The sequence below is a fragment of the Leptinotarsa decemlineata genome, unplaced genomic scaffold (assembly GCF_025532065.1).
Source record: "Leptinotarsa decemlineata unplaced genomic scaffold, Ldec_3_MD MMD2_tig00026354_RagTag_RagTag, whole genome shotgun sequence".
Lineage (NCBI taxonomy): Eukaryota > Metazoa > Arthropoda > Insecta > Coleoptera > Chrysomelidae > Leptinotarsa > Leptinotarsa decemlineata.
In genome coordinates this window covers 2,841,013-2,859,103 of record NW_027412702.1, presented here as the reverse complement: position 1 = coordinate 2,859,103, position 18,091 = coordinate 2,841,013, and the positions used below count along the sequence as shown (strand labels likewise).

General features: G+C 33.9%; 1 protein-coding gene across 1 annotated transcript in view; it reads right to left on the bottom strand.

The window, feature by feature from the left end:
• LOC111507343 (chloride channel protein 2) overlaps positions 1 to 18,091 on the bottom strand; it is a 92,628-nt gene that overhangs the window by 51,321 nt on the left and 23,216 nt on the right. The window contains exons 3-5 of the mRNA XM_074184395.1: positions 6,485 to 6,605; positions 6,281 to 6,424; positions 4,813 to 4,941 (exon numbers count right to left, since the gene is read on the bottom strand). Coding sequence (XP_074040496.1) covers positions 4,813 to 4,941; positions 6,281 to 6,424; positions 6,485 to 6,605 — 394 coding nt within the window. The remainder of the gene's footprint in view (positions 1 to 4,812; positions 4,942 to 6,280; positions 6,425 to 6,484; positions 6,606 to 18,091) is intronic.

Genomic DNA, 18,091 nt, shown 5'->3' with positions numbered 1-18,091 from the left:
CGAAGTAGAATTTTTTATTGATATTCTTGAATGAATTAAATCTGGTGTACAAATCAAAAACAAAAAACGTGTGCGTCGGGACGTCCAACAGAAGTGAAAACTTAAACTAATCTAAGTTGAACCATTTAGTATTGAAATTTTTTAATTCGAGAAAAGCTAAGTTTATTATTCGAATTTTATGTATATTAATATGATAATGTAAAAAGGTTATTTATTTTCGAAATCTTTTGTGTATGTACATATATTACAGCTACCATAAGCCAATTGTTACTTTTGTAGGAATAAATAATGATACTGATAAGGTACATTCACAAAATTAGTATAATTATTTTTAAGCCACGTTTCGCACAATCAAATAATATTACGCGCTTGCTGGTTACATTTTTATAATACTGTCAATAGTATATTTCAACACTAAACACTGAGCGTTTGTCCGACGAGAGAGGAAGAACCTGCCTTTCGCTGACGTTTGACGAAGTGGTTTATCCTCCTATGAGAAGTTATTATTTCAAAAATGGAACAAGTGTATCCTAACAATGTCGAGCCCCTACCTGGGGGGGCCCTGGCTTTACTGGCTGACGGTCAGCTACGACCCTGTAGCCCAATATGATGTAATTTCAAATATTTTTTTTCCAGTTTGTTTATTAATAAATCGTCGGTAAATAGGAAATGGAAAGCAATACATTTACATCAAAATATCAATCATCTCATAAAATGATTTCTCAAACTATAATATAATGTAATATTGTATATTGTATTCCACTGGATAGAGACCAAAATGTCGACATTCAATGATGTTCTTCAACTCAGGGATACGGAAATAAGTAAGAGAAATGGAGTAAACAATACTAATTGGGAGCCCAGTTCACCTTGAGACAATGAAATGAGAATCATTCTCCAACATTTTGGAAAATATATATTGTACGTACTGAAACTTTTTTTACCATCATAGAAGTCTGTCTGGAAAGAGGTCACCTTCTTAAGTGAAATGAAGCTTTATTTGGATGCCCACATTGATAGCTGCTACTTTCTGATAGTGATTACAAGTCTTTTCCAATGAGATATGATGAAGGGCTAGAGACAGTATGTATCCATGGGAAACACCAACGCGGATGGTGAAGGAAATCGTCGAAAGGTTACTTTCAAAGAACGATATTCAAATAAGCTGAGAGACAATGAACAAAAACGATCTGTCGAATCATAACATCGAAATTTAATCAGCTAATTTAAACAGTTAATCATTCGCTTTGCTATCAGTAATATCAAAAAACATGGAGAAAGTCGTAAACCACCGTAGCCTCAAATACTTGGAAGGCTTCAATATCTTGAGCGATCATTCGGAAACAAAGATCAACCTTCTATCGTATGTCACCCATATTCGGAATAACCCAATCGAGAAACATGGAGAATCAAGAGCTGTTGCGCTTGATATTTCTAAAACCTTTGACCGTGTGTCGTTTGCTGGCCAAACTTCGATGCTCTGACTTGTCGTATCATTTCCGTGTATGGCTCTTCAGCTTCCTGAAAGAACGTTCCCTGCAAGTAACCGTCGATGAATATCTCTCAGATACATTCACCATTAACGCTGGTATTTCCCAGGGATCCATATTGTTTCCAACCCTCTTTTTATTGTATATCAACGACTTATTGGATAAAACTAAGAATCCAATATAATGCTTTGCTGACGACAGCACAATTGTCTCGTTATTCCATTTGGATTCCAGGACATCGGCTACGGAGGGACATCTTCACCGGCAGCAGGAGGTTGCATATCCTAATGAGGATCTAGAAGTTATTTCGAATTGGGGTGAAAGTAACCAGGTTCAATTCAATGCCACAAAAACCCAGGCATCGCCAAAAAGATAAATGTCTCCGAACCGGACATAATAATGTAAGGTCAGTCAATTCCGCTTTCTGTTTGGATAAGTTTGTTGGAGGTTGAAATGAACACCAATATGTCTTGGCACAATCAAGTCGCTGGAACTGCAAAGGCTGCTTCTCAAAAGCTTGGAACACTGTTTCGAACCAGAAAACTATACACACCTCAGCAACTTTTGATGCTTTATAAAACTCAGATCAGACCTTCTTTGGAATATTGTTCTCATGTATGGAGCTCTGTCCAGAACATACCCTGAAGTTGCTAGATTCCATCCAGAAAAGAGTCATTCGCCTGAATGGAGACGAGAACGTCACGTGCAACCTTGATAGCCTGGAACATCGAAGAAACGTTGGAGATTTGTCTCTCTTCTATAAATACTTTCACGGGAGGTGTTGAAGTGACTTGGCACATTTAATTCCACCAAGAGTATTGTACAAATCAGAAATAGAGAGCGAATTTTTTCCTACAATCGATTTTGAAGTTTGGATTTGCTGCAGAACATCTTTGGGAACCAAGTGATCATCTTTCTGTTTATGTTATCATAAAGAACAATGTGTTGCACGAATCACCTCATTTTCGTTCCAAATGGATCCTGAAGAACGCTAATGAAAACAATTCGACTTTCTAAGGACAACTGATGGAGGACAAATTATTATATATTCGCAACAATAACCATCTAGTCTGTCGCAAGTGCTATAGATAAAACTACAGAAGTGAATAATCACCAGCCAGTACCCTGATGGACAGATGAATGCCAGAAAGGTCCTTCAATAAATTGAAAATACATCACTTCAAAGTCAAAATATGCTTTATTGTCTGAAGATTCATATCTAATTGACAAAGCTTGGTTGAAATAATTAAAAAACAGAATGACACATATTAGCTATCGCCACTTGGTCAGGTAATTACTATTCCAGTAATGTTGTCAAAAAACTAGACACTATAAAAAATATACATTGCGAGTTAGTTGAATAATATTTCAAAAAGTTACTGAACCAAAAAGGACAGAAAAAGACAACAAAAACAATTTGCATTTCACGAAAATTGCCAATAAGAATATTTTTGAACAATTTTCAATATTGATTACCTAAAATGTATTGAGAGTCAGACACAGTGGAATTAAAAAGTATCTTGATAGTAGGTACTCTGATAAATTATACTAGGCTCTCTGACAAAAAAAAATCTTTCAAAACGATAGATGGATACGATAGGGGATTGAATATTTTTCAATCCATTATAATGGAGGAATATTTTGAAATGGCCAGATTAAAGGTGTTTTTTTAGGCGAGTGAAGTTTGCGTTAATTGAAAACCGATTTTGATGTTTCACTATGAAACATATAGTTTCAATAATAAAAATCGATATTACAGTGTTGATTTTTTTTTCAAACAGTGGTCTGCAATCTCGCAATTTTGCTCTACACAGAAAACATGCAGCTCTTTTCTGTATAACTGAAATTGACTGCAATATTGTCACATTACATGCACCCCAGAAAGACAAAACAAGACGGGTTTTATTTCCCAAGAAACTACATTTTTATAAATAATTTAGTTGAAAAATGACAAGTTTCGTTCGAAGAACATGAGAGAAAAAAGGTTTGATTATTATTTTTTTTGCCATGAAGAAGTTTGCAAGAACATCATATTGAAACTGAGTAATATTCTGAAAAAATATTAATTTTCTTTCCCATGTTTGTACTTGATGGTAGAATCTATTGAAGAGAGTCGTCAAAAAATTCATTGAGGTAATAGTACACTTTAGTTTGTAGAAGTTTTCTCAACGTTTTTTTGAATGTAGCTATGCCTACTTTGAATATGTATATATTTGCCAGTGTGAATATTTTCAACCTGAGGAAATGTTCTTTACATGAATCTAATCTTTGGAGTCCCAAAATTCGACAACGTAATAGATTGTACTCTGGAAATAACTGTACTAGTAATAAACAGTCTTTGCTATGTTGAAACCCACTTAATTTTTTATAATTTGTATTGCATATATGGCTTTTTTATTCTCTCCAATCTAACTTCTCATCTAGAATATATCCTGAGAATTTGGTTTCTGTATTTGGTAAAAATTTCAGGCTGTTCATAAAACTTTTATAGACATTGATCACAAGCTTGTTTGCTGTAAACCAATTCCGAATTCAGATCTAATGTTTGAGAAAGAAGTTACGTTTCAGTGTTTGCAGTTCCACATATACTTTGCGAGTTTCTAAATAAGAATTGCATGATTTAAAAAAGTATTGTATGATCTACACAATCGAATGTCTTAGATTTGATTTGTACTTTAGTACCAGTTTCCTTCGCTTTCTTCAAGAATGTTTTGAATTCGGCCCGTTTTTGCACCTCATTCCTAGTGTAGAATGGTGATACAGCACAGGGATTCCATATCGTAGGCGAGACATTGAGCCACGTATGACAGCCTTCTGCATTTGTCTGTCTAAGATTTCCGCCTCAGTGCGGCAAACCGTCATGATCTTGAGATTTGAGAGTGGAGAGGATATAATTCCACCCAAGACACCGATAATCAAAACAACCATTTGGACAGAGTGGTCTGGATAGAGAAGAACTACTCATTAACTTATATGAGCCTGAAGGTGAGGAATGAAAACTTTCAATAAATTCGGCACTCGTTTCCCAATATTATTATAATTCTTTATTGTATTTGGAGTATACATCTCGCAAAAAGAATTTTGTATTAATGAGTAATAATGTAACATGAAAAACAAAAAAGTGACACGAGAACACTGAAAACATAAAACAGACACATGACAACAAAGTGACAAACCTATTAGTTGACAATATAGTTATTCTTCTTTTAAAAAAGCCATTTAAGTTTTTACTAACATAGGGAGATACACTCACGTTATCTCTATAAGGTTTTTTAGTAATTCAAAGAAGATTTTGTACATTTTAACCATAAAATTAACTCACCTATCGCTTGAGGGGCTACCAATTGGACAAATCCTGCGCTGAATAAAACTAAGCAAACTGGAAGTAAACTCCATGCTGCAAATTGCGATGCGGGGTGTTGTGTGAGGTCCCTGTATAACCATAACCTAGCTGTGAACAATTCAATTGATTTTCGGTAATTTTTCCAATGAATATTCGATGAGAAAACTGTGTTATACTTAAGAACTATCGAGAGGTGAAAAATGTTCATTACTGATTACAAAAATGGTTTTTCAGAATCCATAGATAACTCGTTTGAGAGGTTTTTGGAAAAGCGGTATCGATGATACATGCTGCAGGTGGAAAGCTCAGAGAAAGGTTGGTATACAGGACTATTTTGGGAGAAACAGTATTGGCACGGGTAGCAGAGTTGGTTCTTAGGGGACTCACTGTTATGTAACCTTGCAATTCACAAGTTACTATATATTCTATGAAATAACAGGTTATGAAGACAACTCGGCCATTCTAAATCAGGGTACCTTTAATAATACAGCACGAAGGCCCTCAATAGATAAAGATAAAGCTCATTCAAATCGACCATAATTTATAGCATTCACTAAAAGGATTAAGATGGAAGGATAAAGGCCTCTACACTCCGAGGTGTGAAAGGAGGTTAAACATTTCAGAATTTCAGTATTTTCCAGGCTGATATGAAAAAACCTATCCAGAGATAACACTGATGCTGGCTTAACATATTCAGGGAATAATATAAATGTTGAAACTTGACATGGGTGTACTCAATGATGGCCTGACCCATAATGACTTATATTCATTGCTTTGGTTGCCAAGAAGTGAGCAAAGCAAAATCTAAAGTGAAGCACCAGATTAGTGAACGGGTCGTTAAGGAACATTGAGGTAACTAGGAAAATACATACGGGAAAACCTTTATGAAGAGACTGTCTGAGAAAAGAATTGAAGGCCTACTCTGGACACTATCCATACGTACCACCTGAAAAAATAGGTTTCTATAACAGAGATCCTAGGTGCATGCTAGGAACAGAGAGAGTAAATAAACAGCTAATCATGTTTTATGCTAATTCGATGCACTTGGTCACAGAAGGCAAGTAATTTACGTGCAACCCAACCTTTGCTCAGGAGAATATGACGAACATTCCACAAAGGATCTATATGAACTGATACAGAGAAAAGAATTATTGGAAAGGAATAGGTGTCATGTACAGGAGGAACGAAAATAGCACTTGAGGCCCAAAAAAATGTAACAAACATTCAACAGAGGACCCGTACAAATTAAACACAATTCTTAGATGAATATAATTGTTTTATAGATACTGAAAACACAACAAGTGTAAGTTCATTGCTTTCGTTTTGGAAGCAGGTGATTAGTTGAAATTATATTTTATTTGATCACTGGGATGTCCTATTAATATCCTGGTATATTTACATAACTGATTCGTTAAGTTTTTTGATGTAACAAAATAGTTATACTCACCATTATTGCACATCGCCACTCCTCGGTCCAATATGAAACTCAAAATGGCCATAATTACACCTAGAAGGGCCAGAAAGACCCAGTCCTCGCCCAATCTTGCAAAAGTGTGCTTCCATAAAAAAGCTATGGATCTCACTAATTTACCTGTGGCGAATTATAAATAACTGTTTCTCATTTGTTACTCATTTCTAACATTTTACTTACCATGATATCCTCTGAGTTCTTTTTTCCGAGCTTTTTCCTCTTTTAGTCTCCGTTTCTCTTGTGCTTTCAATCCTTCAAATTTTGCAAATTCTCCTAATTGCCGGCTATACCGGCCATACATCTGTAACAAAAATTATCTGGTAGTGATCTATAAATCTTCAGTCACTTGATTCTATGAATATGATTGTTTCCTCATTGATTAATAATAATAATAATAAAGTTTATTCATTCTGCCACAGGTAATAATAAAGTTTATTCATCCTGCCAATTTACATGATTTTTATAAGATTTATGTATGAATAAACAAAAAATCACAGAAGCTCTAAAACGTGCTTGTTAGTGATAAAATAATACTGAAAAAGAAAATATATACAATAAAAAACAAAAGACAAAAAAGACAAAGACAATATCGATAAAATTATATTGGAGAAATATAAACTTAAACCTATTATAATATAATTTAATATTGTAATACATAAGGTTACCTACTAGCGACTAGTGAATGAGAGAATAGATGGTAGAGTATGAAAAGTATTCTTCATTCGAGTCGACCAACAATGACTTCTCGAAATTTTTTTCGGGGTTCTTTATGTATGAAAGATTTCAGTTCTTTTTTGAAGCGATGTGGGTTCTTTATCAATTTGATTTCATGTGGAAGTGTGTTGTATAATTTTGGAGCAAAGTATTTATATGAACGTTGGGATATTAGTTTTTGCATTTGTGGTATGATATGTTGATTTCGTTGACGTGCATCATATTCATGTGTGGGTAATTCAAATTTTTGTCTTTGGTGGTAATGTATATTTATTTTCAGGAAAAAGAGTTGATAGATGTCAAATACATGACTTTCCGCATAGAGAGCATCAGATGGAAAAGTGAGTTCTTTTTTTAAGATAATTTTTAAAAACCGTCTTTGGAGGACTTCTATAGGATATAAATGAGTTTTTAGGGCACCACCCCATACTAATAATCCGTATCGAAGATGGCTCTCTACAAGGGCATGATACAGTGTTTTTACTTGCTTTAATGGTAGTGAGGATGCCAGGACTTTAAACTTGTGGAGAATGAATCTTAGCTTTTGGCAAAATTACATTCATTTCCTCGTATTTTCAGTGAAGGCCATATCGAACATTCAATGAGATACGTTGACAACCATATCCAAAATATTTCAATAATTTGTTTGGAGAGTCAAGCAGAATAAGGGAATCTATGCTCCTATAACCAGCTGATACTTCGTAAGAATAAGAAGATAGACAACCAGTTGATGGTATACGAGCAAAATATTAACCAAAATCTCACATTAAATGTAGTTGAGAAGTGAATACTTAATAGCTTGAAACAGTGCCTACTTACAGAAAACATATAATTGTTTCTCAAGGAATTGTAATGCGAACTAGAATTTTGTCACAATCATCACTGTTGTTAATAATAAAATGCATTATCCTCAGAATAGTTTGTATTCTAAATGAATTGAGTGTTTTTTCTTATAAGGTTATCCAGATTTGGTACTGAAGACTCAGTACCAAATCTGGATAACCTTATAAGGCAAGTGTCTTACGGTTATACATCGAATGTCTACCAGTGAGGATGACAGTGTTCCCTTGTAAGTTTATCTTTTACTCACTATATAGTGTAAGAATCCTGTGAATGATGTCTGATTCAATTTCATAACGAATGTTTGGAATAAAAACTGATAAAGAAAAGTGTTGTTTCAGTGTTAATATTGGAGTATTTGTTTCAAAAGTATTTTTCTTTCGTGTATTTCAATGTTTACATGCTGGAAATAGCTGTTTCGAGAAGGCTTTTTCCTCCAGTTCGTGTCTGAAAGTTACTTCTTTCCATGATCTACACCTCTTTGTATAGAGTTACTTTTTTTAAATGGATTGCTTCCTTCCTTTCCTTGAAAGGTTCCCAAGAGGAAATGAACGAGAATGAATTAAACGAGGTATCTTTGTTTAATTTGGTATATAAACGCCTGTCATCGCAACACCCCGAGGACAATGTCGATTATTACTGGTAGTGATCAGACGTTAGAATGTTTACTATAATTTGCCTGATATCTGCATAAACACTCCGTTTTCAAGCTAGCAAGTATGCAAATATTAGATATCAAATACAGATTTCTTCACTCATCACAAAAAATAGTTGAACTAATAATACTACCGGTTCAAATGTCGTTGTGAAATTGAAGAGTGCCCAGAGGCAAAAATAAAATATCCTGTTGTGCAACAGGAAATGCCTTTTGTTACGGAAACACCTACCGTCAAACCAGTCATCAAAGAAAAAGATTTAATTTTTAGAAGTAGGTTTGAAGATAGAACTTTGAGGAGTATGTTCATATGAAGTTTTTTCTCAATATAGATCTGATAATAATTCTAAATCTTATCACGTTATCGAGAAACACTTTCAGAAACTTTCCTCTGCTAACTCATATCCGCGTAGTTGCAGTTCCACTTTAGGCAGGTCAACATTTGTAAGCGAAATAAACCGGTGAATAGTAGATATAGTTTGTGTTTTACATTGTGTTTTTCAGCCACAAAAGGCGTAATGGTTTTGATCTTTTCTTCTGTGGTTTGAATTTTATATTTACTGCAACAATAAATCTGTGAAACTGATCAGTCTGAATGTATAATAAAGTGTCCATACCATTTGTATGGATTTGTGACTGAAATATGTTCTTCGAACGAAACAGCATATCTTTCTCAACACTATTTGACGATGAAAAATCTTTATATTAGATATAAAAATAAAACTTACCTCACCTTCAAAATCTTTGCAGTCAGTTGAAGTTTTTGTAGAACAATATTTGGAAGCAGTTTTCAATACAAAATCATTGGCTGAATAGTAAATTAGACAGAAATAATGAGGAAACAACAATATTCCTGCCTTTGTTCTAACAGTAATTATATGCTTTTATCTAGAATATGTGGTGATTCATGCGGAAATAACAAGGTAGTAGCAAATTTTTGTCTTGAGAAAAACATAACAGTTTAAATTTATCAATATTATCAGGGTGGCACGACAATATATATATATTGGGAATTCATGTTGTATTCAATCCTATTTCTATTGATCATCAACGATCTATTAATCGTCTTTGCTGATGACAATATCTATTCTTTCAATTTGCATAACTAAACATCAACTGCTAAAGATCATATTTGGCAACAACAAGGGGTTATAACAATTCTGAAAAATTCAACTTGTGTTACCAGCCAAGTATCTAAGATTCAATGCTATGAAAACTCAGGAACCAGTTTTGACAGAACCAGACATTACAACGGCAGGGCAAACAATTCTGCTATATGTGTCGATTGCTCTGTTAGGTGGAAAATTGTATACCAATGTTTTGGCACAATCATTATCCGAAGTAACAAAGACAGGCTTTCAGAAACTATTTGGAGATAGATATTTGCAAACACTTCAACTTCAATGTTCGATGAAGCTCAAATAATACTTTCTTAAGCATATTGCTCACATATATGGATATTTGCCTTCTAACATCCTTAACGCTGCTGGATATCGATGAAAAAAGTCGGTTTTCAAATTGGAGACCCAAAATTTACAAGCAACCTGGATACAGCTACCCTGTGCATCGAGGTTCAGCGATTTGAATCCATTACGGTCTCAGAGTATTCACGAGTACGGATTTTATTTTATTGCTTGTGATTCTCCATAAATAAATCAATAGTGAAAAACAGTTTGAAGTACAGGCTTTCATTTACCAGCTCTATGAAGAAACAATTAATTACGGTATACACAAGTCGACATGTTCCTCGACCTTGCAGTCAACGCACATACCATTGACGGTGTCTGCCGCAGTTGCAGAAACGTTCGGTAATACAAGATCCATTCAACAATGCCTGGATTTTCTCCTCTTTCATCCTCACACACAAAAGCTCGTCGAAAGATTTACCTATTTCTTAGAACAATTTTATTGTTTGAATTAATGACGTCAAGAACAAGTTACATATTGTATTCACAGGCGAATCTCGCGAAAAGCTTTCGTACCATATAAATTATTCAATGCAGTGAATTGAAGTCTCACACCCGAATCCGGAGTCCCCAGGGCTCAGTCCTAGCCCCTTTCCAAATCTTAAACTATGTTCACTCGCTTTGAAATTCTGTTGCAAGATCTGATCCGAACTAACATGCATAGAAACATTGCAAGTTAAATAAAAGCTTGTAATGGAAACCATCTGAAATAAAGTTCTCCATTAAGAATATACTGACTCGTCACATTGTGCAAAATTATATCAATGTTTAATAATTCAGTCAATCGCTATAATAAAAATGGACATATTGAATTGATAATTAGCAGAGTGGAAGTTCCGACGATGATGAAAGGACTAATTTTGTTATAATAACCTGAGGGAGCGTGATAAGGATAAACAGGGATACTTGCTTCTCATCCAGAGGCCCATCAGAATATTTGAAATATACACATCTCTGGAGGTAGACCGCGGTAAAGAATGGTAATATCGAAATGGGGTAAACACAGGTGAGTAAATCCCGAGTGCTATGATTTGGTGTTACTGGCGATCAAAAATTTGACCGAACAATCATATATTTCTTTTTTTATATGCAAAATTGCCAACAAGTTGAAGGGTGATCATATCTTCAATGATCGTAGCTTAGATGATAAAGTTTTTGGACTAAGTCCAAGTCTCTACCTTTCCCAAAATGGCATATGTTAACATCTACTGCTTTTATTCTAAATAAGTGGAAAGAATGAGAGGGGTGCCCAAACTTCATTTTAATGATCGTTGTTATACATCTGTGTGGTGCCTTGATATTGCTCTACCAGAACTTACGGAGTATTAGTGTATGTATCTTGGTGTATCGGTAGGGTTTGGTATCTGGTATCCTGTGCTTTGAACAGAATAGTAGTCTTCTAGATATATATCAAGGCTAGTGGGTATTCCCATACTAATGCATTAGGTGCGAGGTGATCTACATATTCATTAGATTTGAGTCTTACGTGGGCTTTCATTCACAAGAAATGCATTTGCGCATCAGCGGCACTCAGTTCGTTGTGTAGTTTTCGATTTGGAAAATATAGGGATTCTTTCCGTAGTTTGGAAAACGAGAATGTCTATGGCTTTCAACCAGAGAGACTATTAAGAAACGATGATGACTTAGCATTTTGTATGGAAAGAATTTGCTTCTAATATGGTTACAGCTTCGGAACTGGCCACAAACTCAATTGTGAAATACTCCTTTATTAAGGGGTAGGATATAGAAAGCAAATCCGGTTCCAGCTGTTCTTTTGTGCCTATAAAGAAAGTTCTTGTATCGGTCCACTCTGCGATATATGTCTGAAGAATATTATGATTTATTAGAGGATCTTCAGTATATTGTGGCTGTGTGAAATGTATTTGATGATATAACGAGTAATATAGTCCTCCAATTGAAAAGAGTCTTCGGTCTTAGTGAAACTTTCGAATTTTTCGTGATCTTCATGGCAAGCAGTGCATAAAGGAGGTAGATTTTTATTTCTCCAGTATTTTTCCGTTCGATAGCTCCCCACACTGCGCCTCAGCATGTTCTTACGGACATGCTTCTCCATCTTCCCCACCGTGGCATCTGTCGACATCTACACGTTAATAGTGTTTTGAAACACATTGATTTTTTACAGCAAATGTTCACTGGCAAATCCGTACAAAAAACACATAATCCAATATGAATTTCATGTAAGCGCGACACAACAACAAAGCAGACTCAAAATCGACTTCCCACGAAACTTTAACCATTTTTGACATATGCCTAGCATGAATCTTATGTGTGCTTTCCATGTGAGTAACCTCAATAGTAACTTCAAATATTTTGTCTTGTGTTCAGTTCTGTAATTACTACCCTCTAAATGGTAGGGAGTTTCGGAATATTACGTGCAGAAAAATAATGATTGTTGACTCGACTTACTGGGTTATGTTCTCCATGGCTTCTTGTATTTGCTCGAATCCATATTGGTTTCTGCGTATGTGCAAATTTCATCAGTATACTGAACAATTTTGGAAGTAGTATGTAGTCGTTTGAAGTTGCGATTGGCTTCTACATAAATTGAAGAGTATGTGGTTCAGTACCTAACCCCGAGGAAAACCGGTATCGTTTGTGCGTTGTTGTCTCATGAGTTGACATGTCTAATATTGCAGAAACTCATTATGAGGTTAGTTATTTTCGCAGGAATATTATTATACTGAAGAAAGATTCGTCGGGTAACACGATCAATTTTATATTTATATTATTGGATCACTAAACTTGTTATAGTTCCATCTCTTGGATGATCTGTTTAATTCCGGTATAGTCACAGGAAATATTGCACTTCTTGTGCATATTTCAATTGCCTTGTAACCTACTTTTTTTAATATAAATTAAATGCTGTGCCATCCTTATGACACAGCATATTCTATTGTTTTGAAGTTGAATACAATATTTGACATTTACAAAAATAGAAACCGTATAGCTGACAAAATTCTCCACAGCACACGGAGAAATTGATAGGGTGTACCGTTTACTCCCAGATAATGAAAAAAATCAATTCAATTCAGGATTACCTAATCTTAGTTCAACTCAGTACACCTCGAACTTCACTGTTCAACAACTCTTTCATTTGGAGAACTGCATTTATGTGGAATAAACTTCCTGAGAACGTTATTCCGATTAGATTTAATCTCCAGCGATTCAAATCCAACCGGTCTCAGAGCGCCTTAAGGATTTTCCTGTAGTGCTTGTGTAGCGCTTGTGTAGTGCTTAAAAAAATCCAATATGAAATTTTGGAAAAAATAATATTTCTCGTCCCATACTCTAATTATTCACTGACCGAAATTGCCTTGAATATTATTATAAAGTAAATAATTATAAACTCAACTGTTTTGAATAACAAACGCATTACATTCAGGATACCTGTTCTGAATAATATTTGCTTATGATCAATAAATGAAAATTATAATCAGAGCCAGAATGAATCTGTTATCACTAATATGAATTTTTGACGAGTGAAAGCATTAATCTAAAAATTATATAATATACGAAAATTTATTTATCACGCAATGATTAAAATGATAACAGTTTACTTATCGAAAGGATACACATGCATAGCATATTGAATTAGTTAAATATTGATAATGCATGTGTTTCACATTACCTTGTTCCCCAAAATCCTTTTGAGATATGATGTTTTGATTGAATGGAATTGTAGAAAACCAGAGGAGATAGAGAAAGAAAAAAGAAAGAGATATAGATGAAAGAAAGACAGACCACTCTTCGATTGTAATTATAATAAAAATAATTGATCTTGACTTGAAAAGGTCGATTGATATTTTTCGATATTGAATGGTATTATATGATATTATGAATGATACTGATACAGGTTAGTCACGTGAAAGAAACTAGGAATTTGGGAATTGAAAACAAACTAAAACAAACTATAATTGAACTATATCCATCCGAGTCTCCGAAGAATAAGTTGACTAATTACTGTTGCTGTCATTTCCCACATTGTGATAGCATATTGTTCTTGTCATGACATAACTAATATAATAGGAATGAGGAAACTCAAAAAACATGTCTCACGTTTATTCACAGAAATTAACTACTTTTCGATGACGATTAGATGAATTTTGCTACATCAAATACTTTTGCACGGCAGCATATCGTCAGTTAATCGAAAATTGATACTACTTTTCGATAAAATTCCATCCTTATACAAGACGACCACAACTGTGACATATAAAAGGCAATTATGAACGTTTTACGTGACAATCGAAACTTTTTGGGTTATTTCTGAATTTGTCATTAACAAATATAGATTCACCTATATTCATTTTCTCTTCACTTCTCTCTCCTTTTTTCTCGTATTTTGTTATAGGACACAATGTAATTTTTAATTTCTGTATATTAACAGAACACCTTTTTTTTTTTAAAAAAGTATCATATTCCCATTTTCATTCTAAAAAAAATAATTTTTAATTGAATCCCTCAACTTGAGCTCCAGTATAATTGAAGTATGCATTGATATCATTTACTGGGACTGAAAATCGTGGGCCTTAATTAGATTCGCTATCATAATAATTTATAATTATTATACACCCACTGTACATTTGTGGATACCTCTTCTCTGGCAAATCACGTTCATTCTGCCTGTATTTATTTCTCATAATTGTCGAACATCACTACTTTCAAGGATTTGAAAAATGTTTTAACTATTTAACAAAGTACTGCACAATATTTATTATCACAATTTAGCTAATTGAAACAGCCTTTTTTGAAGCCGGCAAATATATTATTAGAGTATTCAAATATTTGAACTGGCATTTTGCGTGATGGATTTTTCCTTATTTCACTCAGTACTCGTAATGGATCTGATTTGTAGGACACAAGTTGAAATAGTTTATGAGTATTGGAAAACACCAACGAACAACTTGAATAATTTTATCATGTCACTCAAGTTCGAAGTTAATAATATTGAAATTGAAGGAAATACAGGAGTACAGTGAGATAATATGTTCAAATAATTCCTCCATACCCTTGCATTGTTTTTGGAGTTCTAAAAATATATATCTTCTAAATACATTCAACCAGATTCAAGGGAGACAAAAAAATCAGGGTGCACAATGTTTTTCATGCAGAAATGAGAATTAGATTGAACTTCATGGCGTTTATCAAATGCAATGCTTGTTCTCAGTTCGTGGCAAATCAAAAGTCAAAAAAGTTGATGAGGAAGATATATTTCGATTTAGTATATGAACCAATCATGAAGCTGACAAATAGAAATCCACAAATTATGAATGGACGGACACCTGTTTTCCTGATGAACATTGATAATATTACTCATGATGATATTTGAACAATTTTCACCAGCATTTTCATTTTTAGACGCATTTCGCTAACACCGTAAGCTTTCTCGATAGAAATGAGGAAGTTACGGTGTTGGCGAACCGCGTCTAGAAGTAAAAATGTTACTGAAAATTATTTAATTATCATGGACAGAAATCTACAGAAAGATGTGTCCAAAATTTACAAAAAAATGTGTCCAAATCAATCTCAGTATTCGACCCAAACGTATTTGAGTTCGTGTATCATGACACGAAACTGATTTTCAAAAAAACAAATATTTGAAAATCCAAAGGAGTGAAAGGTATTCGTATGAGTATAATGGGAATAGTTGTTGTCAGAAAATAACGAGAATAAAAAGAAGATTTAGAATTTACTGAGAGGATCATTTTGGTCATTAAGAAATGATCAAATAATTTTGAGCCAATAATGAAGATAGATAATGAAGATAATGATCATAGTGGATCTATAAAATACCTCGATTCTTGATTCGGAGGACCAGTTATTGGACGAAGACAGTTGTTGAATATAGGTAATTATTATTCATTTTATTCGCTCCTAGCTAAAGTTCACCGTCTGTTTTCTCCTTCTCTTTGCCTTTCATATTTGAATCTGGTTGAAAAAGTAGTACTCTTAAAAATTTAGGATCATATGTTTATATATCGAGCGGTGAAGTTATGTCAGAAATAATATCAAAGAGCAGATCTATTTAACCGCATATATTCTCGAAAAAAACTTATTTGAAGAGTCTGTCTTGTTTGAAAGATATTTCAAAAATATATTTCCGACTAAATCGAATAGTGGTTCAGCCAAATTTTTTCCAACATTGAGTAAATCAATTCTGATAATTTTTTTAAATGAAATAACGTCACATTTTCTTAGGGACGCTAATTCTCCTTGATGAACACTTTCTGAGAATATGATGTATTATGGGTATATACCAAACGATTAAACAACGTCAGCAAATATTCAATATTTTTCATTCATCACGAAAATTTTTCGGCAAAAACTCAAATGTAAAGGAGCGATCTTGTAACGACGGTTTGTTCAGGACAATTCTTCTTCATAACGTACTAGACTGATTCTCTTGATTTCAGCAGAGCATTCGATGCTTCTAATCACAAACTCTTAGTAAATATCTTACATCTTATATGGGGTTATCTGATAACACTGTCAAACTTATGGGCAATTATCTGAAAGGTAGAAAGCAGCACGTTTGGTTGGATTCTCAAGTGTCGAATGATCTGGAACTGAAGGCAGGGGTACCACAAGGATCAGTTTTGGGTCCATTGCTCTTTACTATTTACTCGTCAACCTTTCTAAGGAAACTTGAAACCTGTAATGTACATCTTTACGCTGACGACACTCAATTTTATCATAGTTTTTATCTAGAAGATGTCAAAGAAGCCTGCGAAATCATAGACTCTGATATTAGACACTTTATTGAACTAGCAACTTTACACTTGATATTTATTAACACAGAAAAATCTAAAGCTATCATTTTCGAGTCAAAAATCAATAGGGGTAAAATCATCAATTCAGTTGAAATTCACATAAATGCAGATACACTTCATGTTGTTAATGAAGCCAGAAACCTTGACGTTTTATTTGATTCTCATATTAGGTTTGAAAAACACACCAACAAACTCATTCAACGAGCCTATGCTTCCCTCAAACTAATATATGGTAATAGGCACTGCCTATCACTTGAATTGAAAAAAATGTTGTGCGAGAGCTTAGTACTAGCACAATTGAATTTTACAGATACTATTTATGGGCTGAACCTGACAAGTCACAAATAAACAAAAAATTCAGTGCAGAATTCTTGTTTGAGACTTATATATGGAATAAGAAGAAGAAACAGAATAGCTCACAAGCTCAAGGAAGTAGGATGGCTAAAAATGGAGAATAGGAGGAAACTACATGCTGCCTGCCTCTATCACAAGATTCTCTTATATAAAATCCCTTCTTACTTGCATAGGAAAGTGAAGTTTGGAACCGATGTTCATAATATTAGCATCAGGTTCAAAGTCTCTTTAATACCTCCCATTTTCAAAACCCAGTTATTCAAACGCTCCTTCAGTTACCAGATAGCTGAAGTATTCAATGCTATTCTTGAACTTTTAAAAAAACTGCCACCTCTCAGTTTAAAATCAAATTGAAATAATTTTTTTTTCAAAATCAGTAACATGATGAATGGTTCACCATTCCGCTTCTCTATCTTCTTTTATTTTTTCCTCTTTGGGCGATTCCTGACCAATAATACTTTGCCTAGTTTTGTATCATCGCCAGTCATCTTTATTCATGTATTCATATACTTATGTTAATGATATGCTACTTCATACCCATGTATAGCTGCGAAAATTGAACTTCGCCTTTCACTATAACTTTATATATGTAGTTAGAACTCAATATTGTTATTTTTTTATGTGGTTGTAGTAATGAAGACGATTATTATTATTATTACTAAACCCAAAGAGAGTTCATGAAAGGTATAAAAAACTTTTTTGGAATTATAACGTGACTTATACAAAATGAAAAATATGTTGCATTAGAAAAAACAAAAAAAAAATTAATTAACATTTTTGTATCCCCCAGCATCTCTGTCGAATAACTATTCGACAACAAAAGACCTGAGGTTGCTAATGAAGTTCATTGTGATTTTCACAATGATAGAATTACAAAACCGTAACACGTAACACGTAACATGATACAAATACAAGCAATAAATTCTTTTTTCTTTAATGATCTGTTCGTAAGGTCTTCAGCAACAAC